The following is a 27,326-nucleotide window of genomic DNA, read 5'->3' as shown; positions in this document are numbered from 1 at the left end:
TCTGTTGCGTTTGTTGGTGGTGTTGTGTCGATTATTTTCGGTATGGCTGCAATTGCAGGTGAAAATGTAGTTGCATTGGTTGGAGGATCAGAGAGTGTAGAAGGAATGGAACACAGAATCTTGAGAGGCTTCCCGCATAGATCAGCATTCCCAGATAGAGATTCGGTTTTCTGGTTGAGTAAAGCAGAAGAATCTGGTATTGGACTTGTGAGGTTGTTGAATGAGAGATCAATAGTGGTGTTTCCAGGAATATGCCTTGCAAATGTTTGTAGAATTGTCCCTGAAACCTTGTTGTAAGAGAGGTTCAAGTACCTCAAGTTTGCCCCACCAAACTCATTTGGTAGAGAACCGTTGAGTAGATTTGATGAAAGATCCAAAACCTCGGTGAAGTTGAAACCACTTGGGACCCTTCCTGAGAAGTAGTTACTCTTGAGTGAAACCGTTGTTAGGTTCTGCAAAGAAGTGAAGGTTTCTGGGATTGAACCACCAAAAGCATTGTCAGAGAGATTGAGAACTTGAAGGCTTGTTAATTTGCCAATGAGCTCTGCTAACTATCCTAAACCCTCTTTCACCGCTTGAATTGCCACACACTTCACTCCCTCCGCAGCCTCGATGAAATAATTTTTCGCCGGTGGCGACATTACCGATTTCCCGGCGAAAGAAAAGCTCAGCTTCGGCAGCTTCACCTTCCCTGTGCCAGTGACATTCACACACAGATCAAACCCTAGGTTCGCTCCTTCCACCGGTGGCAACCTCACGCGTCCTAAACCCAGAACACCTTGCGCAGCGTTGAAACTCGCACCTGTAACGCTGGGACCAGAAACACGAAACTCGCAACCGAAGGAGAAGTCTTTTACCCACACTAGGTCGCTGCCGGTGTCCGCCACCAAGAGGAGGCTCTGAGGCGGTGATCTGGTTTGAAGATCCATGAAGTATTGACCCGACCCGGTTGAGGCACCGGAGACGAGTGGGGACTTCGGAGGGCCGCGAAGAGGGTTGAAAGGCGGTGAGTGTTTAAGGAGAGAAGCTGAGCTGGCAAGGAGAGTGGATTATTCTAGTTGAAACGGCGTCATTTTTTGCTTGAGGACCAGTGGCGGAACTTGAAATAAAATTTTGGGGGGGCCAAATAGAAAATAATTGTTAAAATATTTTTGATATGGACTCCATTTAAGATAAGCTCGTCTAATCTCATCTCTCTGGTTTGGGTGATATTGCCAAATTTAAAGCCATTTTTCAAGATTTTGTTCCAAAAAGTTAAGGTTAAAGTCATCATATGTAACTTTTTTAACTTTTGAAGGTTATATCTCATTTTCTTCGTGATTCATTAAAGTAGAAGAACTATCTACAGGTGTTGATATTGTAAAAGTTATATGTTCTCCTTCTTAAATATTAGCATTCCTCTTAAAAAATGTATCAATTCTTTGATTTTTTATTATTATTTTATATAAAAATTTGAATATATATCCTTTAAAATATGTAAAGAAGAAGTTAGAAGGACAAATATTAAAATTTATAATATTTATTGAATTTTTTTTATCAATTTATACAAATATAATAATATTAATACTTATTGAATATTCTATTATTTTTTATTATATAAAAAATTAAATTAAATAAATAGTAAAATATAAAATAATATTTAATTAAATAAATAAAAAATATCTAATTTTTTATATTTGAACTTAAAGATAGAGAGAGTGTTATTTATTGAACTTATTAGATACTTTAAATCATAGTAAAATATTTAAGTAAATTGAACTATTTTTTATCTTTTAAAAAAGTACTACTAAGTTTTTTATAAAAAGTTTGGGGGGCATGACCCCCTTGTCTGAACTAAGCTCCGCCACTGCTGAGGACTAATATGTCCAATTTCCAAAAGCTCAAAGCCACGTGTCATTCTGTAACGGACAGGACAGCTCTATCTTTGCCACGTCAGAGTTTTATGTCAGGTCAAACGAAATGAATTCAACGGAAGGATTCATTTGTCCATATTTTAAAGAGGCCAGTGACATAAATGTATTTTTCATTTTTCGAGAACGAAAATGTCCGTGAAAAAAAAATCAAGAACGAAAATGTCCTTTACTCAATATCTTATTTATATAAAAAAACAAACATCTTATTCGCATTAAGAATAAATATCTTATTTAATTTGCATTAAAAATAAACATCTCCATGCATGATGGAAATAAGGGGGCAGAGGCAGTAATCACAACACGATGAAAAACGAAGTTAAATTGTTTACAGCAACACGATGGAAGTACGACGAAACTGGACTGCGTGCAACGGTTGAAGAGGCGCGACAAAGCACGGATGCGTGCGACAATTGCGGACGCACGAGAAAGCCATCATATGGAGGAAAATTTGTGACCAAAATATCGATCCAAAATTTTATTTAAGCCTCGTGAACAAAAGTCAAACAGAGGATATAGAGATAAATTATCATAATTATTTAAGCCTCGTTAATTCATTCTATGATAGTATAATCCCTATATAAATATTTGTCCATAGAGTCAAATCTCCCTCACTAGTCACTAATATCAATTTTGTTTGGTAACCCCGGACCCCGGTTAAATAGACCATATTGTATAGCACTTAGGTATTTAGTTTTTATTGGTTTCTGTGTATTAATACAACTATGATTATTAGCTTTCCACTTAACAATATCGCTACACCATATATTTTGACCGCAAATATTAACTAAATTTATATTTTCAATTTTATGCATAATTTAACTATTAATCACATAACATTACAAGTGTCAAGGTGTTCAAATTGTTTACTGCGACCACTTAATATGGGAACAAAAATTCATTACCATTAGCATTTTCTCTTGATGGTGAAACCAAGGTTGTATGGTCCTGGTTTTTGGTTTGCCTTAGGAGTTAGAACTTATTGTTACCCAAAGCCATGGACTTTGTCTAATATAGTAATATCTAATCGACGTAAAAGTATCATTGAATCTGCTAGAAATCCACATACGAAACATGGTGCTGCCACATGCTCACTATACGTTTTGACTCGGTCACATTACTAACAATTTCAATCATAAGTTTGGTAATGTGGATTTCAAAAAACATTTTATTAATATGAGGATAACTCATTATCCAATAACAAAATTTTTTTCAAATTCATATTAACAGATTAATCTTTCATCTATTATATTAAAAAATATGGTAAAAAAAAAAAAAAAAAAAAACTAATGTAATCGCACATGTTAATTGAGAACGAGGAAATGCCAGCATGGTTACAAAAAATGGCTAAAGAGTGGAACCTTGTATATGATGGTGGGTATAAATTTGACCACATGATAATTGATAACAAACATATTTAAATTCGAATGATAAAAAAAGTTTTAATATTAAATGTATATATTAATATTAGTATTAGTTAATTATGTTAATTATATTATATTTTTTGAATAAAATATATTTTTTTATTTTTAATATTTTTGAATTGTTTTAAAAATAGTCTTAATGTTTAACTTGTTTCAATTTTTTACACACAATATTTAAAATAAATTTTATTTGTACTCCTACTGTCAATAAAATCAACTATTTAGTCAATATTTTCTTTTCAATTTTATCCTTAATCAAAACTCAACTCAATCTCAATTCCAACCTTAGCCACAATTCTAACCTAATCCTAATCAAATTCAACCCATCCCCAAATCCCCTAATCTTCATCGGGCCAAACCCCTGTCCAAAAGTTCAAGTTTGCTATTCATTTTTTTCTTATTTTATAAAAATCAATAATTTACGTACTTCAGTTATTGCCAATAAAATTTTGATTTAGTTTAGAATTTTCAATTTTTGAATCACTAAATTAGATAGAATCAAAAGAAAAGTATAAGTAGACAATAAAATATTAAACAATGTAAACAATAGATATATTGGATGTTCAATTCACTAGGTGTGTGAATAGTTATTCTAATATTAAGATTTAGGTGAGTAATTTAAAAGTGTAGTGTATTTTTACTTTATCAAGCCAATTTTAGAGTTCATTGTTCACAACAGCCATTGTCTACATTGTTCACAACAGCCATTATCTACCTGGCAAAGTTCATTTTTTTTACTTTATTGGGTCAATTCTAAATCCCATTGTTCACATTGTTTACAAAAGTCATTGTCTACCTACCAAAATCATAAGTAATAACATTTGAAAAAGTATAGGTAGACAATGAGAATACTAAATAATGTAAACAATGGATATGTCGGATGTTCAATTCAATAGGTATGCAGATGATTATATCCATTATTTTTAATTAGATGGTTATTCTTTTTAATTCGGTTTACTCATGCACAATTAATAATGGGTGGATGTTCAATTCATCAGGTGTGCGGATGGTTATCCTAATGTTAGGGTTTAGGGAATAATTTGAGAGTGGAGTGTTTTTTTACTTTATTGGGCCAATTCTAGAGCCTATTGTTCATATTGTTCACAAAAGTCATTGTCTACCTATAATCCGAATCAAAATGTGTTTATTTGTTGTGTGATCAAAATTGGAGACCCAAACTTTATAAAGTTGATGAACAGTCGTGTTCTTTCCATAAAAAAACAGACCAACTACTAATATAATTAATTAATAATTATAACATCACCTAAACTAATTTCTATAATAACAAACTAGATCACAATTAGAATAAAAGTTCTAACACTGTAATGATATATTCAAGTCAGGTATAAAGAGTAAAGATGCAATTGAGATTTTGTTTGAACTAGTGAGAAGAAAAAAGACAATATCAACAAATTTCAAATCAACAAAGTTGCTTGTTTTTATTGAGTTTAAACACTCCTCCTCCACCACTGCGAGCTGGTCACCAACGTGAGCTTCCATCACCGCTATATTTGCTACCGCTACCTCTTTTATTCTCCGCCGTGTCCTCTCCTTCTTCCTTTGATTTCGCCGCTATCGCCTGCACTGTGGTAGCCTTGTTCTCCTCCTTGCTTTTCTCTGGATTGCTTCCCTCCCATCTCTCTCATCTTTTTTTTAAAGAAATTAAGAAAATAATTGTAGCTAGTAGCTATTGTTCTTGTGTTTATAGTTGATGATGTCCTTAATGACAATGGTAAAGGTGAGACGATGGTAAGAACTATGAGATCAGATGTGTGAGATGAGATGACAGTGAGTGGTGAAAGCTGGATGAAAAGAGAGACGATAATGATGAGAGCGACAAATGAGGGCGGTGGATGGCGAGAAGTGTAGTCAACAGAAGAGGAAGGGTGGTAGTGGGTGTTGGGGTGATGATGCTGGTCTTTGTGGGACTTAGGCCCCGTTTGAAAGTTTTAAAAATTATTTTTTTGGACTTTTGATTTATGAAAAGTCACATTAACGGTGTTTGGTACAATATTTTAAAAAGTTGTTTAAGAGCTTTCGAAACAGTTAAAAAATTTGATTTCTCTCCTTCTCAAAACCTATTTTATTATTCCTATTTATTACATAACTTTAAAATATGTACTTCTATAATAATTTTTCAAATACAAAATAACTTATTTATGAGCTGCTTTTAATATAAGTATTTATATTTTAAGCTTTTTTTTCAAAAGAACTTAATTAAGTTATTTACTCAAACTAGCCCTTAGACTTGATTTGATAAAGTTTTTTACTTTTCAAAAGTAGCTTATAGAAACTAATTTTTAAAAATTTTTTTTAAACTTGTAACATTTATATTTGGTAAATTAAATTAAAATTTAAAATGACTTTTGATAAATACAAGTAACACAAGTGTATTTGGTTGAAATTTAAAAATACTATAATAGACATTAATGTAAGAACTGAATTTGAATATTAATAACTAGTGTAAGAATTAAATTTGAATATTAACTAATGCATAAGCCAATTTTTTAAAATTTTCTCTTAAGTGCTTTCAAAAGCACCCTTAATTTTTAAAAGTTGCATGTACATGAGCTTTTTAATTTACTAAATACAAAACGAGGTGCTTATCTTTTTGAAAAATACAAGTATTTTTTCGAAAAATTTTACCAAACCAAGTCTTATTACTCGAGTTAGTATTAGTTGAAATAGATTAGGAATGAGGAGAATATAAATTAGAATTATATTTTTTCATTAAGGATAAAATAATAAAAATAAATTCTAATTGATAGTTGACTGTTAAAAATTTTAAGGTAAGAATAAAATTAAAATTTATTTTAACATTAAAGATAAAATTAAAATAAATTAAATGTTAGATGTATATCTATTCTATCTATTTTATTATATAAAAATTAAATTTTTATATTTAATAATAGAGCTAACGTAATATGTTTTTGAGAGTATTTTCTGATTTATTTCTTTTAACTTATTACGATAAATTAACTATATCAACTAATTGATTTGATTAGATAAATATCATATAATTTATTATATTTATATCAATTTGCTTTGATAGTATTTTTTAATTTATTTTTTTTAATTTATTAAACCAAATTTATTATGTGTATTAATTAATTAATTTGATTAATTTATTAGTCATTAAAATAATAAATCTATGAATAAAATAGGTAACTAAAATATTTTTAACTAATAATTAAATCAAATCAAACCATATATTGAGCCAAATTCAAATAATATAAATTAAGGACTAAACTAAAATAAGATGATTTCTTTTTTTTATATCAAAGATAGAGAGACTCGAACCCGCGACCTCTTAAGTGAGTATGGGGAGATTATACCATTTGAGCTATAACTCATGGACAAAATAAAATGATTTCTTACTTATTCAAATTGAATGCAATAAATACAAATTAATTTTGTTACATAATCATAGTCTTCTGATCTACTATATATAGATGACCACACAAAATGATAAGAATAATCATTTTTAACTCTTCTTTTTTTCTTGTTTTTTTATGTATAATTTTTTATGTATAAATATACTCAAAATGAGAAGGCATGAATGAGTGTTTTGATGAGCAGATATTTTATATGTTTTTTGGCATCATTTTCATATAGATTTTAGCATGTTTTGTTTAAATTTTATTAAGTTTTCATAGGTTTTAGTACAAAATTCACATTTTTTTATTCTACTTTGAGTTTGTGTATTTTTGTACAATTTCAGGTATTTTCTGGCTGAAATTGAGGAGCTGGAGTAAAAGTCTGATTCAGAGACAGAGAAGGCATTGCAGATGCTGTCCGAATTTGACCTCCTTGCACTCAAAAGAGCTTTTCTGGAGCTACAGAAGTCCAAATGGAGCGTTCTCAATGGCTATGGAAAACTGACTTCCAAATATTTCCAGCAATATATAATAGTTCATACTTTATTTCAGAATAAAAGGCCCAAAACTGGCGTTCAATGCCAGTTTCCTGCCCCATTCTAGGCGTCCAGCACCCAAAGGAGTAGACCAGCATCCAAACCCCAAAGAGGACCCCCTAGCCAGCGTTCAATACCCTAGAGGCTTCCTAGCACGTGGATCTCATCAAAACTCAGTCCAAACACTCACCAAGTGGGTCCCAAAAGTGGATTTTAGCACTAAAGACTGTTTTACCCTTTCTTATGTAATCCTTAGTCATTAGTTTAGTATTTAAGGGATATTTTACATAATCATACAAGACCTTTATGCCATATTTTCATTTATCACTGTATTTTCTATCAGTATGATTTTCTAAACCTCCTAGGTTGAGGGGATGAACCCTGCTGAGTTCTATGAATTAATAAAAGTATTACCGTTTCTCTTCAATCCGTGTTTGATTCAATTCTAAGATGTATATTCGTTCTTCAACTTGATGAATGGTATGATCCGTGACAATCAGCTCCATTCCTCATACTAAGACCGTGTGCTTGACAACCACCCGTGTTCTTCTTGGGTTCGTGTAAATACGTGACTGGAAAGCATCGAACCGCCAGCTTGTCTATTGGTGCACGAATTGTGAATCACACTTTTCACAACTCGTACCACTAACCAGCAAGTGCACTGGGTCGTCCAAGTAATACCTTACGTGAGTAAGGGTCGAATCCCACAGAGATTGTTGGTTTGAAGCAATCTATGGTTATCTTGTAAATCTTAGTCAGGAAGTCACTTATATTAATCAGTTGAATTGCTAACAAACAAAAGAGCATGGATTAAAGGTTACTTGTTATGGAGTAATGGAGAATATGTTAGAGTTTTGGAGATGCTTTGTCTTCTGAATCTCTGCTTTCCTCTGTCTTCTGATTCACGCACGCACGTCCTCCTATGGCAAGCTGTGTGTAGGTGGATCACCGTTGTCAATGGCTACCATCCATCCTTCCAGTGAAAAGGGTCCAGGTGCGCTGTCACCGCACGGCTAATCATCTGCAGGTTCTCAGTTATACCGGAATAGGATTTACTATCCTTTTGCGTCTGTCACTACGCCCGGCACTTACGAGTTTGAAGTTCGTCACAGCCATCCAATCCCAGAATCCTACTCAGAATTCCACAGACAAGGTTTAGACTTTCCGGATTCTCACGAATGCCGCCATCAATCTAGCTTATACCACAGAGATTCTGATTAAAGAATCTAAGAGATATTCATTCAATCTGATGTAGAACGGAGGTGATTGTCAGATACACGTTCATGGATTGAGGAAGGTGATGAGTGTCACTAATCATCACCTTCTCCATAGTTAGGCGCGAATGTATATCTTAGGTAGGAACACACATGTTTGAATGGAAAACAGAAATACTTGCATTAATTCATCGGGACACAGCAGAGCTCCTCACCCCCAACAATGGAGTTTAGAGAATCATGCCGTCAAAGAGTACAAAGTTCAGATCTAAAATGTCATGAGATACAAAATAAGTCTCTAAAAGTTGTTTAAATACTAAACTAGTAACCTAGGTTTACAGAAAATGAGTAAACTGTAACAGATGGTGCAGAAATCCACTTCTGGAGCCCACTTGGTGTGTGCTAGGGCTGAGACTTAAGCAATTCACGTGCATAAGGCTGTTTTGGGCGTTCAACGCCAGGTTTGGATCCATTTCTGGCGTTGAACTCCAACTTGTAATCCTTTTCTGGCGCTGGACGCCAGAATTAGGCAGAGAACTGGCGTTGAACGCCAGTTTACGTCATCTATCCTTGAGCAAAATATGGACTATTATATATTTCTGGAAAGCCCTGGATGTTTACTTTCCAATGCATTTGGAAGCGCGCCATTTTGAGTTCTGTAGCTCCAGAAAATCCACTTTGAGTGCAGGGAGGTCAAAATCCAACAACATCAGCAGTCCTTTTTCAGCCTGAATCAGATTTTTGCTCAGCTCCCTCAATTTCAGCCAGAAAAATACCTGAAATTACAAAAAAACACACAACTCATAGTAAAGTCCAGAAATATGAATTTTTCCTAAAAACTAATGGAAATAAACTAAAAACTAACCAAAACATACTAAAAACTATATGAAATTAACCCCAAAAGCGTATAAAATATCCGCTCATCACAACACCAAACTTAAACTGTTGCTTGTCCTCAAGTAACTAGACAAATAAAATAGAAGACTAATAGGTTGAGAAGTAATAATATCTCAGAGTTTGTGAGTGAAGCTCAGATTCTAATTAGATGAGCGGAACTAGTAGCTTTTTGCTTCCGAACAGTTTTGGCATATCCCTTTATCCATTGAAGCTCAAAGTGATTGGCATCTATAGGAACTTAGAATTTAGATAGTGTTATTGATTCTCCTATTTCCGTATGATGATTCTTGAACACAGCTATTTTATGAGTCTTGGTCGTGGCCCTAAGCACTTTGTTTTCCAGTATTACCACCGGATACATAAATGCCACAGACACATAATTGGGTGAACCTTTTAGATTGTGACTCAGCTTTGCTAAAGTCCCCAATTAGAGGTGTCCAGAGTTCATAAGCACACTCTTCTTTTTGCTTTGGATCTTGACTTTAACCGCTCAGTCTCAAGTTTTCACTTGACACCTTCACGCCACAAGCACATGGTTAGGGACAGCTTGGTTTAGCCGCTTAGGCCAGGGTTTTATTCCCTTAGGCCCTCCTATCCACTGATGCTCAAAGCCTTGGGATCCTTTTTGTTACCCATGCCTTTTGGTTTTAAGGGCTATTGGCTTTTTGCTCTTGCCTTTTGGTTTTAAGATCTTTGACTTTTTCTGCTTGCTTTCTCTTTTTCTTTCTCTATATTTTTTTTTCTTTTTTTTTTTCTGCAAGCTTTGTTCTTTGCTGCTTTTTCTTGCTTCAAGAATCATTTTTATGATTTTTCAGATTATCAATAACATGTCTCATGTTCATCATTTCTTCAAGAGCCAACATATTTAACAGTCTTAAACAACAAATTCAAAAGACATATGCACTGTTCAAGCATTCATTCAGAAGACAGAAAGCATTGCCACCACATGTAACTAATTAGAATTTCTCTTATTAAAAACTCGAAATTTTATTGCCTCTTATTCAAAAGATCTACTATTTTATTCATGTTTGTTGATGATGAGAAAAATAGACTATAGCTTAATTGGAGATAAAATCAAATTAGATACTAATTACTACTATATGACTCCTAAGGTAAAACTAAAATAAGAACAGTTATCACAGAGTTAAAGCTAAGATTAGAACTCAACAACCTTGAGGTTTGGAAGTGGATGTTCCTCTAGTCTGTGAGGTGCTTGGTCCTTCAAGAGATAACTTCTGACGCTTCAGTTCCTTTAAGTCACGCCTTTGCTCCTCTTGTTCCCTGAGCAGTTTGCAGAGCATGCTGTTTTGATTTTGCTCTTGGATCTCCGGATATTCATCTTCTTTCAGATCGAACTTAACTTCCGGGGTCGCTGATCTTAGACCCATTATTTTGTAGTAATGGTCTGAATGTTCCTTGGTTAAGAACTTCCCTTGATTCCAAAGTGGTTTTGGAATACTCTCTTTCTTGCCTCTTGGAGTGGGTTGTTTTCCTTTGGGGGCCATGATCTTAGTGATCACGGATAAGCACACCAAACTTAGAGGCTTGCTTGTCCTCAAGCAAAAGAAAAGAAAGGAGATGGGTAAAAGGAGAGCTCTTCCCCACCATCCTGGCGTTTGAACGCCCAAACACTGCCTGTTTTGGGTGTTCAATGCCCAAATGCTGCTCTCCTAGGCGTTCAACGCCCAGTTGTTGCCCTTTTCTGGCGTTGAACGCCAGATTGCTATCCTTACTGGCGTTCAGCGCCCACTGGCTGCCCCTTTTCGGCGCTGAACGCCGAAAACAGGCTCTTACTGGTGTTTTCTTACCAGTGAGCTCCTTGTCTCTGTTTTGTGTGCAGATTCCTTCTGTAACCCTGTGAACTTATGCAATTGATTCTTTACCTTGTTGTCAATGAACTCTATATAAGCAAATAAAAATAAAAATAGGGCAAAATGCTTAGAGGATTGATGCCCCATGGCTGGGTTGCCTCCCAGCAAGCGCTTCTTTATTGTCTTTAGCTGGACCTTGCTGAGCTTTTAATCTAGCTTCAGCCTTGAGCACTCTTGCTCAACGTTGCCTTCAAGATAGTGCTTGATTCTCTGTCCATTGACAATGAACTTCTTATCAGAATCAATATCTTGAAGCTCCACATAACCATATGGTGATACACTTGTAATCACATATGGTCCCCTCCACCGGGATTTCAGTTTCCCGGGGAATAGCCTGAGTCTAGAGTTAAACAGCAGAACCTTCTGTCCTGGTTCAAAGATTCTAGATGACAGCTTTCTATCATTTAGCTGAAGCAATCTTTTTTCTCCTGCTAATTTGGCATCAAAGTTTAGGAATTTGGTTGCCCAGTAGGCTTTATGTTCCAGTTCCACGGGCAGGTGACATGCCTTACTATACACAAGTTGGTATGGAGAGGTCCCTATAGGGGTCTTGAATGCTGTTCTGTAAGCCCACAGAGCATCATCCAAGCTCCGTGCCCAATCCTTTCTACGGGTACTTACAGTCCGTTCTAGGATTCTCTTTAATTCTCTGTTAGAGACTTCAGCTTGCCCATTAGTTTTTGGATGATATGGAGTAGCCACCTTGTGGCGAATCCCATACCGAACCATGGCAGAGTCAAGCTATTTGTTGCAGAAGTGAGTGCCCCCATCACTGATGAGTACTCTAGGGACACCAAACCTGCTAAAGATATGTTTCTGGAGGAACTTCAGCACTGTTTTAGTATCATTGGTGGGTGTGGCAATGGCTTCAACCCATTTTGATACATAGTCAACTGCCACCAGAATATAAGTGTTTGAGAATGATGGTGGGAAAGGTCCCATGAAGTCAATTCCCCATACGTCAAACAACTCAATCTCCAAGATTCCTTGTTGAGGCATGGCGTAACCATGAGGCAGATTACCCACTCGTTGGCAACTGTCACAGTTACGTACAAACTCTCGGGAATCTCTGAAGAGTGTGGGCCAATAGAAGCCACATTGGAGGACCTTGGTGGCTGTTCGCTCACCTCCGAAATGGCCTCCATATTGAGATCCATGGCAATGCCATAGGATCCTCTGTGCTTCCTCTCTAGGAACACACCTACAGATTATTTCGTCTGCACATCTCTTAAAGAGATAGGGTTCATCCCACAAGTAGTACTTTGCATCAGTGATTAATTTTTTCTTTTGTTGCCTGTTGTACTCTTTGGGTATGAACCTTGCAGCTTTATAGTTTGCAATATCGGCAAACCATGGTGTTTCCTGAATGGCAAATAAATGCTCATCCGGAAAAGTCTCAGAGATTTCAAGAGAGGGGAGGGGTGTCCCTTCTACTGGCTCTATCCGGGACAGATGATCAGCCACTTGGTTCTCTGTCCCTTTTCTGTCTCTTATTTCTATATCAAACTCTTGCAGAAGCAACACCCATCTGATGAGCCTGGGTTTTGAATCCTGCTTTGTGAGTAGATATTTAAGAGCAGCATGGTTAGTATACACAATCACTTTTGATCCTACTAAGTAGGATCTGAACTTGTCAATGGCATAAACCACTGCAAGTAATTCTTTTTCTGTGGTTGTGTAATTTTTCTGGGCATCATTTAAAACGCGACTAGCATAATAAATGACGTGCAGAAGCTTGTCATGCCTCTATCCCAGTACTGCACCAATGGCGTGATCACTGGCATCACACATTAGCTCAAATGGTAATGTCCAGTCTGGTGCAGAAATAACTGGTGTTGTGACCAGCTTAGCTTTCAGCGTTTCAAACGCTTGCAGACATTCTGTGCCAAACACAAATGGCGTGTCAGCAGCTAGCAGATTACTTAGAGGTTTTGTAATTTTTGAAAAATCCTTTATAAACCTCCTATAGAATCCTGCATGCCCCAGAAAGCTTCTGATTGCCTTAACATTGGCAGGTGGTGGTAATTTTTTAATTACCTCTATTGTTTCTTGATCCACCTCTATTCCCTTGTTTGAAATTTTATGCCCAAGAACAATCCCTTCAGTCACCATGAAGTGACATTTTTCCCAGTTTAAGACCAGGTTGGTCTCTTGGCATCTTTTCAGAACAAGTTTTAGGTGATCAAGACAGGAGCTGAATGAGTCACCATATACTGAGAAGTCATCCATGAAGACTTCCAGAAATTTTTCCACCATATCAGAGAAAATAGAGAGCATGAATCTCTGGAAGGAGTAGACCAGCGTCCAAACCCCAAAGAGGACCCCCTAGCCAGCGTTCAATACCCTAGAGGCTTCCTAGCACGTGGATCTCATCAAAACTCAGCCCAAACACTCACCAAGTGGGTCCCAAAAGTGGATTTTAGCACTAAAGACTGTTTTACCCTTTCTTATGTAATCCTTAGTCATTAGTTTAGTATTTAAGGGATATTTTACATAATCATACAAGACCTTTATGCCATATTTTCATTTATCACTGTATTTTCTATCAGTATGATTTTCTAAACCTCCTAGGTTGAGGGGATGAACCCTGCTGAGTTCTATGAATTAATAAAAGTATTACCGTTTCTCTTCAATCCGTGTTTGATTCAATTCTAAGATGTATATTCGTTATTCAACTTGATGAATGGTATGATCCGTGACAATCAGCTCCATTCCTCATACTAAGACCGTGTGCTTGACAACCACCCGTGTTCTTCTTGGGTTCGTGTAAATACGTGACTGGAAAGCATCGAACCGCCAGCTTGTCTATTGGTGCACGAATTGTGAATCACACTTTTCACAACTCGTACCACTAACCAGCAAGTGCACTGGGTCGTCCAAGTAATACCTTACGTGAGTAAGGGTCGAATCTCACAGAGATTGTTGGTTTGAAGCAATCTATGGTTATCTTGTAAATCTTAGTCAGGAAGTCGCTTATATTAATCAGTTGAATTGCTAACAAACAAAAGAGCATGGATTAAAGGTTACTTGTTATGGAGTAATGGAGAATATGTTGGAGTTTTGGAGATGCTTTGTCTTCTGAATCTCTGCTTTCCTCTGTCTTCTGATTCACGCACGCACGTCCTCCTATGGCAAGCTGTGTGTAGGTGGATCACCGTTGTCAATGGCTACCATCCATCCTTCCAGTGAAAAGGGTCCAGGTGCACTGTCACCGCACGGCTAATCATCTGCAGGTTCTCAGTCGTACCGGAATAGGATTTACTATCCTTTTGCGTCTGTCACTATGCCCAGCACTCACGAATTTGAAGTTCGTCACAGCCATCCAATCCCAGAATCCTACTCGGAATACCACAGACAAGGTTTAGACTTTCCGGATTCTCACGAATGCCGCCATCAATCTAGCTTATACTACGGAGATTCTGATTAAAGAATCTAAGAGATATTCATTCAATCTGATTTAGAACGGAGGTGATTGTCAGACACACGTTCATGGATTGAGGAAGGTGATGAGTGTCACTAATCATCACCTTCTCCATAGTTAGGCGCGAATGTATATCTTAGGTAGGAACACGCATGTTTGAATGGAAAACAGAAATACTTGCATTAATTCATCGGGACACAGCAGAGCTCCTCACCCCCAACAATGGAGTTTAGAGACTCATGCTGTCAAAGAGTACAAAGTTCAGATCTAAAATGTCATGAGATACAAAATAAGTCTCTAAAAGTTGTTTAAATATTAAACTAGTAACCTAGGTTTACAAAAAATGAGTAAACTGTAACAGATGGAGCAGAAATCCACTTCTGGAGCCCACTTGGTGTGTGCTGGGGCTGAGACTTAAGAAATTCACGTGCATAAGGCTGTTTTGGGCGTTCAACGCCAGGTTTGGATCCATTTCTGGCGTTGAACTCCAACTTGTAATCCTTTTCTGGCGCTGGACGCCAGAATTGGGCAGAGAACTGGCGTTAAACGCCAGTTTACGTCATCTATCCTTGATCAAAGTATGGACTATTATATATTTCTGGAAAGCCCTGGATGTCTACTTTCCAATGAATTTGGAAGCGCGCCATTTTGAGTTTTGTAACTCCAGAAAATCCACTTTGAGTGCAGAGAGGTCAGAATCCAACAGCATCAGCAGTCCTTTTTCAGCCTGAATCAGATTTTTGCTCAGCTCCCTCAATTTCAGCCAGAAAAATACCTGAAATTACAGAAAAACACACAACTCATAGTAAAGTCCAGAAATATGAATTTTTCCTAAAAAAAATGGAAATAAACTAAAAACTAACCAAAACATACTAAAAACTATATGAAATTAATTCCAAAAAGCGTATAAAATATCCGCTCATCATCTATACATCTCTCAGACGGCTAATCTACGACTTCGTTGGGTTCTTCTCGAGACACCAGTTCAGCCGAGGTATGGGAAGATTAGGGTCTCTGTGGTAGAGGCTAGAACCCAAAGGTGCAGCATTCTCTGATCCGGAAGATCCGATCTTATCAGTGCCATTTTGAGTAGGATCATTAAGGAGAATGGACTATAGGAGCTTCACCTTCAATCAGAATGGATTCGCACTAACCCTAGGGTTTAGATCTGGAGGAGTATTGGCAGCTGCTTAAACCACCGTCAATCACATACAGTCTGCTATTGAAGAAATCATTCACAATTGAAGAAGACAATAATACCAGAGTTAATCCAGAAGGACAAAGCAACTCCAAGCCTTAATCATCTTCTTATCGCTGATTATAATTCAATTCACAAAGTATTTTATACCCTTTTATTCCTTTTATGATTTTAACTAAATTCAAACCAATAACTCTTCTATCTACCTGACTAAGATCTGCAAGATAACGATAGCATTTTACAAACCACAATCCTCGTAGGATCGACCCTGACTCACTCAAGTATTACTTGGACGACCCAGTGCACTTGCTGGTTTAGCTGTACGAAGTGTGGGGATTCGTGCACCAAGTTTTTGGCGCCGTTGCCGGGGATTGTTCGAGTTTGGACAGCTGACGGATTATCTTGTTCCCTAGATCAGGTACTGTTTTTAATTTTGTTAGAGTCTTTTATTTTATTTTTCTTTTTTTTTGAAAAAATCAAAAACTTTTTCAAAAAAAAATTCTTTTCTTTGTTTAATATTTGTTCTTGGTTTGAGTCTTTTATTTTTGTTCTTATTAACATTTTCGAAATTTTTGAGTCTTTTTTCTAAAAAAATTTCAAAATTTGTGTTTTTTGTTTAAATCTTGGGTCAATCTTTAAGTTTGATGCCTTCTTGTGTGTTTTCTTTAATTTTTCAAAAATTTTGTGTTTGGTTTTCAAAAAATTTTAAGTTTGATGCCTCTTGCATGTTCTTGTGTTCTTTGAATTCTTTGGGTTTTGTTCTTGGTGTTCTTCTTAATCTCCAAAGCGTTCTTGTTTTTCTTTTTTATTTTGATCTTAAAATTTTTAAGTTTGGTGTCTTTGTGTTTTTCTTCTTAATTTTCAAAAACTAGGTGTCATTGGATCTAAAAATTTTAAGTTTGGTATCTTTTGTGTGTTTTTCTCTTTCCTTATTAAATTCAAAAATAAAAAAATATCTTTTCTTATCTTTTAATTAATTTTCGAAAATTTTAAATAAAAATTCAGATTTTAATTTCAAAATTTTTTATCTTATCTTATCTTAGTTTTAAATTTCAAAATTCAAATCTTTTTAAAAATCTTATCTTTTTCAAAATCTCATCTTATCTTTTTATCTTTCTTAAAAATTCGAAAATCTTATCTTATCTTATTTCAAATTCAAAATTTAAAATTCAAATTTAAAATTTCAAAATTCAAATTTTAAAATCAAATCTTTTTCAAAAATTAAATTTCAAATCTTATCTTTTTTAAAATCTTTTTCAAATCTTTTCAAATTCTTATCTTATCCTTTTTAATTTCAAATTTTAAAATTAAATCTTTTCCAAATCTTTTTAATTTCTTATCTTATCTTTTCTAATTTCAAATTTTAATTTCAAATCTTTTCTAATCATCTATCTTATCTTGTTTTTAAATATTTTCTAATTAGTTACTTATCTTCTCTTCTTCTTTTTCAAAATTTCCTAACTAATTCTTCTCCCTCCTAATTTTCGAAAATTCTCTTCTATTTCTCTCTCTTCTTTTTCGAAATTTAATAATCAAATTTTTAATTCTTTTTAATTAATTAACCTTAATTTTTGAATTTAATAAATAAATAAAATAAAAATAAAAATAGTTTAATTCTTGTTTATCTCTTCTATTTCTAATTCTCTTCCCTCTCTACTTCTATTTATTCGAATTATTCTCCTCTCTCCTCTTCCATCTTCACTTTTCTATCTTCCTCTTCTTTCTTCACATCACACTGGGAGCTCTCTGTACCCAAATCAGACATAGAAGCTTCCTTTCTTTCTTTCTTGTTTTCTTCTTTTCTTGTTTATGACCAGAAACAGGGATAAAGAACCTCTCTTTAATCTTGATCCTGAATCTGAAAGGACTTTAAGGAGTAGCTTACAACAAATTAAAGCACAATACTCTGGAAGAAACCTTTCAGAAAATTTTGAACAAGAAATTGAAGACATGGCCGAACCTGAAGGAGAGGCAAGAAAGGTTCTTGGTGACTTCACCATGCCTACCTCTGACTTTTATGGAAGAAGTATCTCTGTACCTGCCATTGGAGCTAACAATTTTGAGCTCAAGCCTCAGTTAGTCTCTCTTTTGCAATAGAATTGCAAGTTCTATGGACTTCCAATAGAAGATCCATATCAGTTCTTAGCTGAATTCCTGCAAATCTGTGATACTGTTAAGAGCAATGGAGTGAATCCTGAGGTCTACAAACTTATGTTATTTCCCTTTGCTATAAGAGATAGAGCTAATATATGGCTGGATTCTCAACCAAAAGAGAGTCTAGACTCTTGAAAAAAGCTGGTTAATGCTTTCCTAGCTAAATTCTTTCCCCCTCAAAAGATGAGCAAAACTAGAGTGGAAGTTCAAACCTTCAGACAAAGAGAAGGTGAATCCCTCTATGAAGTTTGGGAAAGATACATACAACTGATCAGGAGGTGTCCTCCTGACATGCTCTCAGAATGGTCTATCATAGGAGTGTTCTATGATGGTCTATCTAAGATATCCAAAATATCATTGGACAGCTCTATAGGTGGATCACTCCACTTGAAAAAAACACCTACAGAAGCAAGAGAACTCATTGAGATGTTGCAAATAACCAATTCATGACACCTCAGAGAGAAATTCTGTGAACCATGGGATCTCTCAGAAGAAAGGGGTTCTTGAAGTTGATACTCTGAATGCCATATTGGCTCAAAACAAGATCTTAACCCAGCAGGTCAATATGATCTCTCAGTATTTGACTAGAATGCAAATTGCAGCTGGCAGTACTCAGGAAGCTTCTTTTGAAGTAGAAGCTTATAATCCTGATCAACCCACCATGGAGGAGGTGAATTACATGGGAGAACCCTATGGAAACACCTACATCCCTTCATGGAGGAATCATCTTAACCTTTCATAGAAGGATCAACAGAAGCCTCAGCAAGTTTCAACAACAGAACACCATTCCCATCTTCTCAGGAACATATGGAGACCCTTAAGCAGAGCCTATCTGACTTAGTCACTATAGTCTCCAACCTCTCCAAGACCACTCATAGTTTCATAAATGAAACCATATCCTCCATCCAAAATTTGGAGGTACAAGTTGGTCAGCTGAGCAAGAGAATCTCTGAGACTCCTCCTGAAACTCTTCCTAGTAACACTGAAGTGAACCCAAGAGAAGAGTGCAAGGTCATCACCACTGAGGCTGAGGCCGAATCTGGAAAGACTGGAAAGGCATTGAACGCCAGTGAGGAAGATCTCACTGGGCATTCAACGCCCAAAATGGCTGAGAGCCTGGCGCTGAACGCCAGTGAGGAAGCCCTCACTGGGCGTTCAACGCCCATCCTGGCAGCAGAGCTGGCGTTGAACGCCAGCTAGTGGCTGGGCGTTCAACGCCCAAACAAACAGGAACTCTGGCGCTGAACGCTAGTGAGGAATCCCTCACTGGGCGTTTAACGCCCAACTAGACAGGAAAGCTGGCATTGAACGCCAGCCAGGACATCCCTGCTAACGCCCAAAATGGTAAGGAAACTGGCGTTTAACGCCAGTAAAGGTGTATAGCATGGGCGTTCAACGCCCAATGAGCCATAAGAGCTGGCGTTGAATGCTAGCAAAGGCACACCCTCTGAGTGCTCAATACCCACTCAAAAAATCCCTATCCAAGAACTAAAGGAAGCCAAGGCTCATATAGAGACCATGGAGGTTCCTTTGCATGCACTTCTATAGTGCATGAGTTCTGATGAATACTCATTCTCTGATGAGGATGAAGACACTAGGGAAGAGCAAGTTGCTCGTTACCTAGGAGCTCTCATAAATCTGAATGCCAAGTTATTTGGTACAAAGCCTATGGAGGAAGAACTTCCACTGATTACCAAAGAACTCAATGGTTTGGTTCAACAGAAGCTATCTCAGAAGCTTTCAGACCTGGACGCTTCCTGATTCCTTGCACCATAAGCACCATGACCTTTGAGAAGGCTCTGTGTGACCTAGGGTCAAGCATAAATCTCATGCCACTCTCTGTAATGAAAAAGTTAGGCATTTTTGAGGTACAAGCTGCAAACATCTCATTAGAGATGGCAGACAAGTCAATGAAGAAGCCATATGGCTTAGTAGAAGATGTCTTAGTGCAGGTTGAAGACTACTACATCCCTGCAAACTTTATAGTCTTTGACATAGGAGAGGATGAGGATGATTCTATCATCCTCGGAAGACCTTTTCTAGCTACTACAAATACCATGATTAATGTGGCAAAGGGAGAAATAGTTTTCTAACTAGGAGAGGACTTCATCTCGTTCAAGATGTCTAATCCAAATTCTCCCTCTGAAAAGAAAGAGACCATGGTACAACACCTAGTGTTCCAACCCTCTCTTTCAGTGAAGAGCTTTACTAAGGCCCCAAACATCAATTCTAAGTTTGGTGTTGGGAAGCCATTAACAAGAACTGAAAACAAAGGTACCAAGAAAAAAGTACCTAAAGGCTGGAGGGACAAGAGAGTCCCCACTGATGGCCTCTCACCTAGCATGAGAGTTGTCTTCACCAAGAAACCAGTCATACCATATACAATGAGTCGTATCCTGTCTCTAGAGCATGTGGAGCTCATTCATGAGAAGACAGGAAAAAAGTTCACTGTAAGGGGCAAAATTCTGAGCCCATACTCACCTCCGTAAGGAGCTAACCGTCAAGCTAGTGACATTAAAGAAGCGCTTGTTGGGAGGCAACCCAACCTTAATTAATTATTGTTATTTTCTTTCATTTTGTTTTTCTTTAAGTTATTTTTTTAGGTTTATAATCATGTGCAGCAGTCAGAACAGAGATAGAAATATTAAGCAGTGAAAACAAAACACTCTGGATGGAGTGTTGTTGGAGTTGAACGCCAGCCAGGGAGGACTGGCTGGGCGTTCAACGCCCCCAATGGGTAGCATAGCTGGCGTTGAACACCAGCCAGGAAGCAGACCATGGGCGTTCAAACGCCAATACAGAGGGCAGGGAATCTAAATTCCCGAGCCTCTCAAGACCAGTGGGTCCCACAGCATCTTTACCTACCTTACTTCTTCCTTCTTTCTTTCACACTTCCCCAAAACCATCATAAATCCCACCAACCCACTTCAAAAATCAAATTTTCCTCCCAATTCCCCACCCATGACCGAACCCTAACCCTTCATACACATACCTCTCATACACTCATTAGCCCCATTCGGCTGAGCCCTCTCTCTCCCTCTTTCTCCTTATATTTTCTTCTTCTTCTACTCTATTCTTCTCTTTTCTTTATTTTTGCTCGAGTACAAGCAAATCTTTTAAATTTACTGTGGAAAAAGTGTTTCTTTTTGCTTTCCATTACCACTTATGGTACCCAAGGTTGGAGAATCCTCTAGAAAGAGGAAAGTAAAGGCAGTAGTCGCCACCTCTGAATCTTGGGAGATGGAGAGATTCATTACCAAAACCCACCAAGACCACTTCTATGAAGTAGTGGCAGAGAAGAAAGTGATCCCTGAGGTCCCTTTCAAGCTCAAGAAGAATGAGTATCTGGAAATCCGAAGAGAGATCCGGAGAAGAGGTTGGGAAGTCCTAACCAATCCCATTCAAGATGTTGGGATTTTAATGGTGAAAGAGTTCTATGCTAATGCATGGGTTACTAAAAACTATGACACGAGTGTGAACCCAAATCCAAAGAATTGGAGCACCATGGTCCGAGGGAGAATCTTAGATTTTAGCCTGAAAAGTGTGAGGTTGGTGTTCAACTTGCCTTTGATGCAAGGAGACCCACATCCTTACACTAGGAGAGTCAACTTTGATCAGAGGCTGGATCAAGTACTCTCAGACATCTATGTGAAAGGAGCACAGTGGAAAAGGGATTCCCAAGGCAAGCCCATTCAATTAAGAAGGCTTGACCTGAAGCCCATAGCTAGAGGATGGTTGGAATTCATCCAACGCTCTATCATCCCTACTAGCAATCGGTCATAAGTGACCATTGAAAGGGCCATCATGATCCATTGCATCATGATTGGAAGTGAGGTTGAAGTACATGAGGTGATCCCTCAAGAATTATATAAGATAGTTGAGAAGCCTTCCACCAAAGCAAGGTTGGCATTCCCACACCTCATCTGTCATCTATGCAATTCAGCTGGAATTGTCATAGAAGGAGATATCTCCATTGGGGAGGATAAGCCCATCACTAAGAAGAGGATGGAGCAAACTAGAGAGCATGCACAAGAGCCTGTATAGTCGCCTCAGCATGAGATCCTTGAGATGCCTCAAAGGATGTATTTTCATCTTCAAAGCTATTGGGATCAATGGCATACTTCCATGGGAGAATTGAGCTCTAACATGGAGCAATTGAGGTTGGAGCATAAAGAGCATTCTATCATCCTCAATGAAATTAGAAAAGACCAAAGAGCTGTGAGGGAAGAACAACAAAGACAAAGAAGTGACATTGAAGAGATCAAGCACCACATTGGATCCTCAAGGAGGAGTACTAGCCGCCACCATTAAAGGTGGATTCGTTCTCTTTATCTCCTTTTCTTTTGTATTTTTCTATTTTCTGTTATGTTGTGTTTTCTGTTCTCTTGTTCTTATTGCATGATCATTTTCATTTATGTCTTAAGGCTATAAAATATTTCATGTATCTCTCACCTTGCTTAAAAAAAATTTAATTGAAAAGAATTGAGAGGTACATGAATTTCAAGTTTATAATAAGAATAGTTCAATTATCTTGGTGTGGTGACATTGCTTTTGTTTTCTGAATGTATGAATAAACAGTGCATATTTGAAGATAGAATTTTATAATATTGGCTCTTGAAAGAATGATGAAAAAGGAAAAGTATTATTGGTAATCTGAAAAATCCAAAAATTGATTCTTGAAACAAGAAAAAGCAGCAAAAAGAAAAAGCATGTTGCAAAATAAAAAAATAATATATGCATGCGAAAAAATTAATAAAATAGCGAAAAAATAAAATAAAAAAATAAAAAGCAGAAAAAGCCAATAGCTCTTTAAACCAAAAGGCAAGAGCAAAAAGCCAGTAACCCTTTAAACCAAAAGGCAAGGGTAAAAGGATCCAAAGATCCTTAGAGTGTGCTTAAGAACTCTCGACACCTCTATCTGGGTATTCTAGCAAATCTGAATCACAATCCGAAAGGGTTCACCCAGTTAAAGTGTCTGTGATATTTATGTATCAGGTGGTAATAATGAAAAACAAAGTGCTTAGGGTCACGGCCAAGACTTTGAAAGCTATGTTCAAGAATAAAAAAGAACTGAACTAGGAGAGTCAATAATATCATCTGGATTCTAAGTTCCTAAAGAGACCAACATTTCTGAGTTTCAATGGATAGTGAGATGCCAAAACTATTCAAGAAGCAAAAAGCTACTAAGTCCCGCTCATCTAATTGAAACTGAGCTTCATTGGAAACTCTGAGATTTATTGTATCTTACTCTTCTTTTTATCCTACTGTATTTTTAGTTGCTTGGGAACAAGCAACAGTTTAAGTTTGGTGTTGTGATGAGCGGATATTTTATACGCTTTTTGGCATCATTTTCATATAGATTTTAGCATGTTTTGTTTAATTTTTATTAAGTTTTCATAGGCTTTAGTGAAAAATTCACATTTTTGGATCCTACTTTGAATTTGTGTATTTTTATACAATTTCAGGTATTTTCTAGCAGAAATTGAGGAGTTGGAGCAAAAGTCTGATTCAGAGACAAAGAAAGCACTGCAGATGCTGTCCGAATCTGACCTCCTTGCACTCGAAAGAGCTTCTTTGGAGCTACAGAAGTCCAAATGGAGCATTCTCAATGGCTATGGAAGGCTGACTTTAGAGCTTTCCAGCAATATATAATAGTCCATACTTTGCTTCAGAATAGAAGGCCCAAAACTGGCGTTCAACGCTAGTTTCCTGCCCATTCCAGGCGTCCAGCGCCCAAAGGAGTAGACCAGCGTCCAAACGCCCAAAGAGGACCCCCTAGCCAGCATTCAACACCCTAGAGGCCTCCTAGCATGTGGATCTCATCAAAGCCAGCCCAAATAATCACCAAGTGGGCCCTAGAAGTAGATTTTAGCACTAAAAGATTGTTTTACCCTTTCTTATGTAATTCTTAGTCATTAGTTTAGTATTTAAGGGATATTTTACATAATCATATAAGACCTTTATGCCATATTTTTGTTTATCACTGTATTTCCTATCAGTATGAGTTTCTAAACCTCCTAGGTTAAGGGGAGGAGCCCTGCTGAGTTCTATGAATTAATAAAAGTATTACCGTTTCTCTTCAATCCGTGTTTGATTCAATTCTAAGATGTATATTCGTTCTTCAACTTGATGAATAGGATGATCCATGACAATCAGCTCCGTTCCTCATGCTAAGATCTCGTGGCTGACAACCACCCGTGTTCTTCTTGGGTTCGTGTGAATACGTGACTGGAAAGCATCGAACCGCCAACTTGACTATACATCTCTCATACGGCTAATCTACGACTTCGTTGGGGACTTCTTGAAACACCAGTTCAGCCGAGGTATGGAGAGATTAAGGTCTCTGTGGTAGAGGCTAGAAAAAGATGCAGTATTCTCTGATCCGAAAGATCCAACCTTGTCTGTAACGTTTTGAGTAGGATCATTAAGGAGAATGGACTGCAGGAACTTCACCCTCAATCAGAATAGATTCGCACTAACCCTGGGGTTCAGATCTGGAGGAGTATTAGCGGCTGCTCAAACCAGCATCAATCACATACAGCCTGCCATTGAAGAAATCATTCATAATTGAAGAAGATAGTAATACTAGAGTTAATCCAGAAGGACAAAGCAACTCCAAGCCTTAACCATCTTCTTATCCCTGATTATAATTCAATTCACAAAGTATTTTATACCCTTTATTCCTTTTATGATTTTAACCAAATTCAAACCAATAACTCTTCTATCCGCCTGACTAAGATCTGCAAGATAAACATAGCTTGCTTCAAACCACAATCCTCGTGGGATCGACCCTGACTCGCTTAGGTATTACTTGGACGACCCAGTGCACTTGCTGGTTCAGCTGTACGAAACATGGGATTCGTGCACCATGTTTCATTATTGATTATTTGTTTGACGAATACTATAGCTCAAAAATATCTCAATTAAGGCATTATATCATTGTCGATGGAAGTTGAACCTGTAGTAATTCAAGATGGCCAATATATTTTTTATAGGATTGGATAGAAGAATATTTATTAAAATGAATATAGTCATTGTAATGAATTTTCTTGAATATTAGATTTTTATGTCAGTCTTGTAAATTCTTTGAAGGTACAAGACAATAAAATAGGTTGACTTTAATATCATTAGAAGTTAAATTTAATTGTTCAAGTAAGCACCACTAATTATATTAATAAAGTAATTTTGTAATAATAATATGATTTACATTTTAATTTTCTCGCATAAATTCATTTCAAAATGTAGGAATCAGACTCAATTACACTAAAATTTTAAAAGTAATATAGAATTCACAACAAAATTAACATTCTTTAAGGAAATAAAATTATTTATGACTCTTTTCTAATTATAAATAATAACAAGACTTAGAAAAAAATATTGATGTCATCATTCTTATTAACTAAACCATAATATTAGGTAATTGATAGTTTTATAAGCCGAAACTATTAAGTAATAATGTAAAAATTAACAATGAACAAGTAATAAAGATTCATAAAAAATCTATTATATATTACTAATTTTATAATTAAAATATGTCATATTTTTATCTATTCTATCTATTATTCTATTATATTATATAAAAATCAGGTTTCTACACTTAATGATGGAGTTGATGTGGCATATTTTTGAGAGTGTTTAGCGATTCATTTCTTTTAACTCATTAAATACAATTTATTACGATAAATTAACTATATCAACTAATTGATTTGATTAGATATTTAAATGGATTAATCTCTACATACAAGTGTTTTACGTTTACAAGCTTTACAAGTCTGAAGAGAATGAAATCCTATAAATGCGCTGCTTAGGTTACGGGCCCATTTAACAAACTTTTAAATCAATCCAAATCAATTAATGCGTGAATATATAAGTTCCATTTTTCAAAAGATTTCGTTTCCCTTTTCGAGTTTCTTGCCAAATTTGTTCGATCTCCTTCCTGCGTTCTCTCTTTGCCTTCGATCTCCTTCTGTATTTTTTCGATTTTCATGGTTTCTGAAATCAAGTTTTAAAATTGTTTTGAAGATAATGGAACTTCAGAAATACACCCAAAGGATTATAGAAATACACCAAAACGGTTACAGAAATAAACCTAAACGGTTACAGAAATACACCCAAAGGATTACAGAAATACATCCAAAGGATTTAAGAAATACACCCAATATCAGGGGAGACAGTATATTTCTTCTTGAAATCTTTTAATGTTTTGCTGGTTAAGGATGAGGCACATGGCAGAGACAATCTAGAAAAAAAACCTAGAAGAACAGTAAAATAGTACCTTGAATAATGTTTGTTTCTTCATTTTTTCTGGTGAATTTTGATGAAAATTTGTATCTTTTCTTCTTGATTTCTTCTACTCTTCGCAGAATCGTAGTTTGTTTCAAATGTCGCTTGAATCTTGACGGTTTGCGTTTTGATTGAGGAAGAAGAAGAAGAGTACGGCATAATAAACGTGTTGTAAGGCGCGTGCGTTGGACGCTCAATTTAAAGGAGTGGTGCGCGTATTTTTTTTCTTGGATTTGGGCTAACTTGTATAGCTTGTAAGCCAAAATGCTTGTATGTGTAGCAGGCTTCTATTTAAATATCACATAATTTATTATAATTTATATCAATTTGATTTAGTAATTTTTTTCTAATTTATTTTTATTAATATTTTGTTAGTATTTTTTAATTTATTAAACCAAATTAATTATATTAATTATGTGTATTAATTAATTAATTTGATTAATTTGTTAATAATTAAAATAATAAATTTATGAAAATAATAAATCTATGAATACAATAGACAACTAAGATATTAATAATTAAAATAATAAATTTATGGATTTTTTTATTCAAAATAAAAAAAACATTATTTCCTTAAAAAATTAATCAAACTTTAATTCTTAAAATACGTTTTTTTTTTTTTGCATTTAGATTAAGCTTGCCGCAAGGTTCGCTACATCTCCGATGAACTTCTATATTTTTATAGAATTCGTCGCATCCTCTTGCGAACCTCATTTCGTCTCTCTCCATAAATATCAGACTGAGTGATAAGAAAAGTTGAAAAGTTGAATATCGGATAATATTGTCGGCGGTAATGGTAATCATTATCATCATCTCCAAGAGTACATAGGAGTACACAAGAATAAGTCGTATTTAACAATGGTGTAGTAGAAATAGTGCTTTCCAATACCTTAATTTAAAAAAAAACTAGTTTGGTTTAATTTGGGCATGAAAGAAAGTTGGGGAGTTGGACATGAAAGAAAGTTGGGGAGTTTGACAAACAACAAGCATGGCTTCTTCAACATCGCCGCCGTCAACAATTGTCGATATTGAAGAAGCCAT

The 27,326-nt window shown here is 36.1% G+C and overlaps 1 protein-coding gene across 1 annotated transcript; it reads right to left on the bottom strand.

Moving 5' to 3' along the window:
* Window positions 1-428: 428 nt before the first annotated feature.
* LOC148543931 (aspartic proteinase nepenthesin-1-like) lies at window positions 429-27,326 on the bottom strand. The gene is made up of 2 exons (XM_088498786.1): window positions 27,238-27,326; window positions 429-1,032 (listed from the first exon to the last, which is right to left on the bottom strand). Exons 1-2 carry the CDS (start codon window positions 27,324-27,326, stop codon window positions 552-554), a joined length of 570 nt encoding a protein of 189 aa, XP_088354912.1. The 3' UTR covers window positions 429-551.

Source organism: Arachis ipaensis, chromosome B9, assembly GCF_059453495.1.
Source record: "Arachis ipaensis isolate K30076 ecotype BB chromosome B9, ASM5945349v1, whole genome shotgun sequence".
Lineage (NCBI taxonomy): Eukaryota > Viridiplantae > Streptophyta > Magnoliopsida > Fabales > Fabaceae > Arachis > Arachis ipaensis.
The sequence above is the reverse complement of the archived record's forward strand: the minus strand, read 5'-3'. Positions and strand labels throughout refer to the sequence as shown.

Excerpts from the sequence above, each read along its gene's own strand:
- LOC148543931 (XM_088498786.1), bottom strand. The coding sequence starts at position 27,326 with ATGGCTTCTTCAATATCGACAATTGTTGACGGCGGCGATGTTGAAGAA. Across the intron at positions 1,033-27,237 it reads ACTCCCCAACTTTCTTTCAT|CTCAGCTTCTCTCCTTAAAC; the intron begins GTCCAACTCCCC and ends TCTCCTTGCCAG.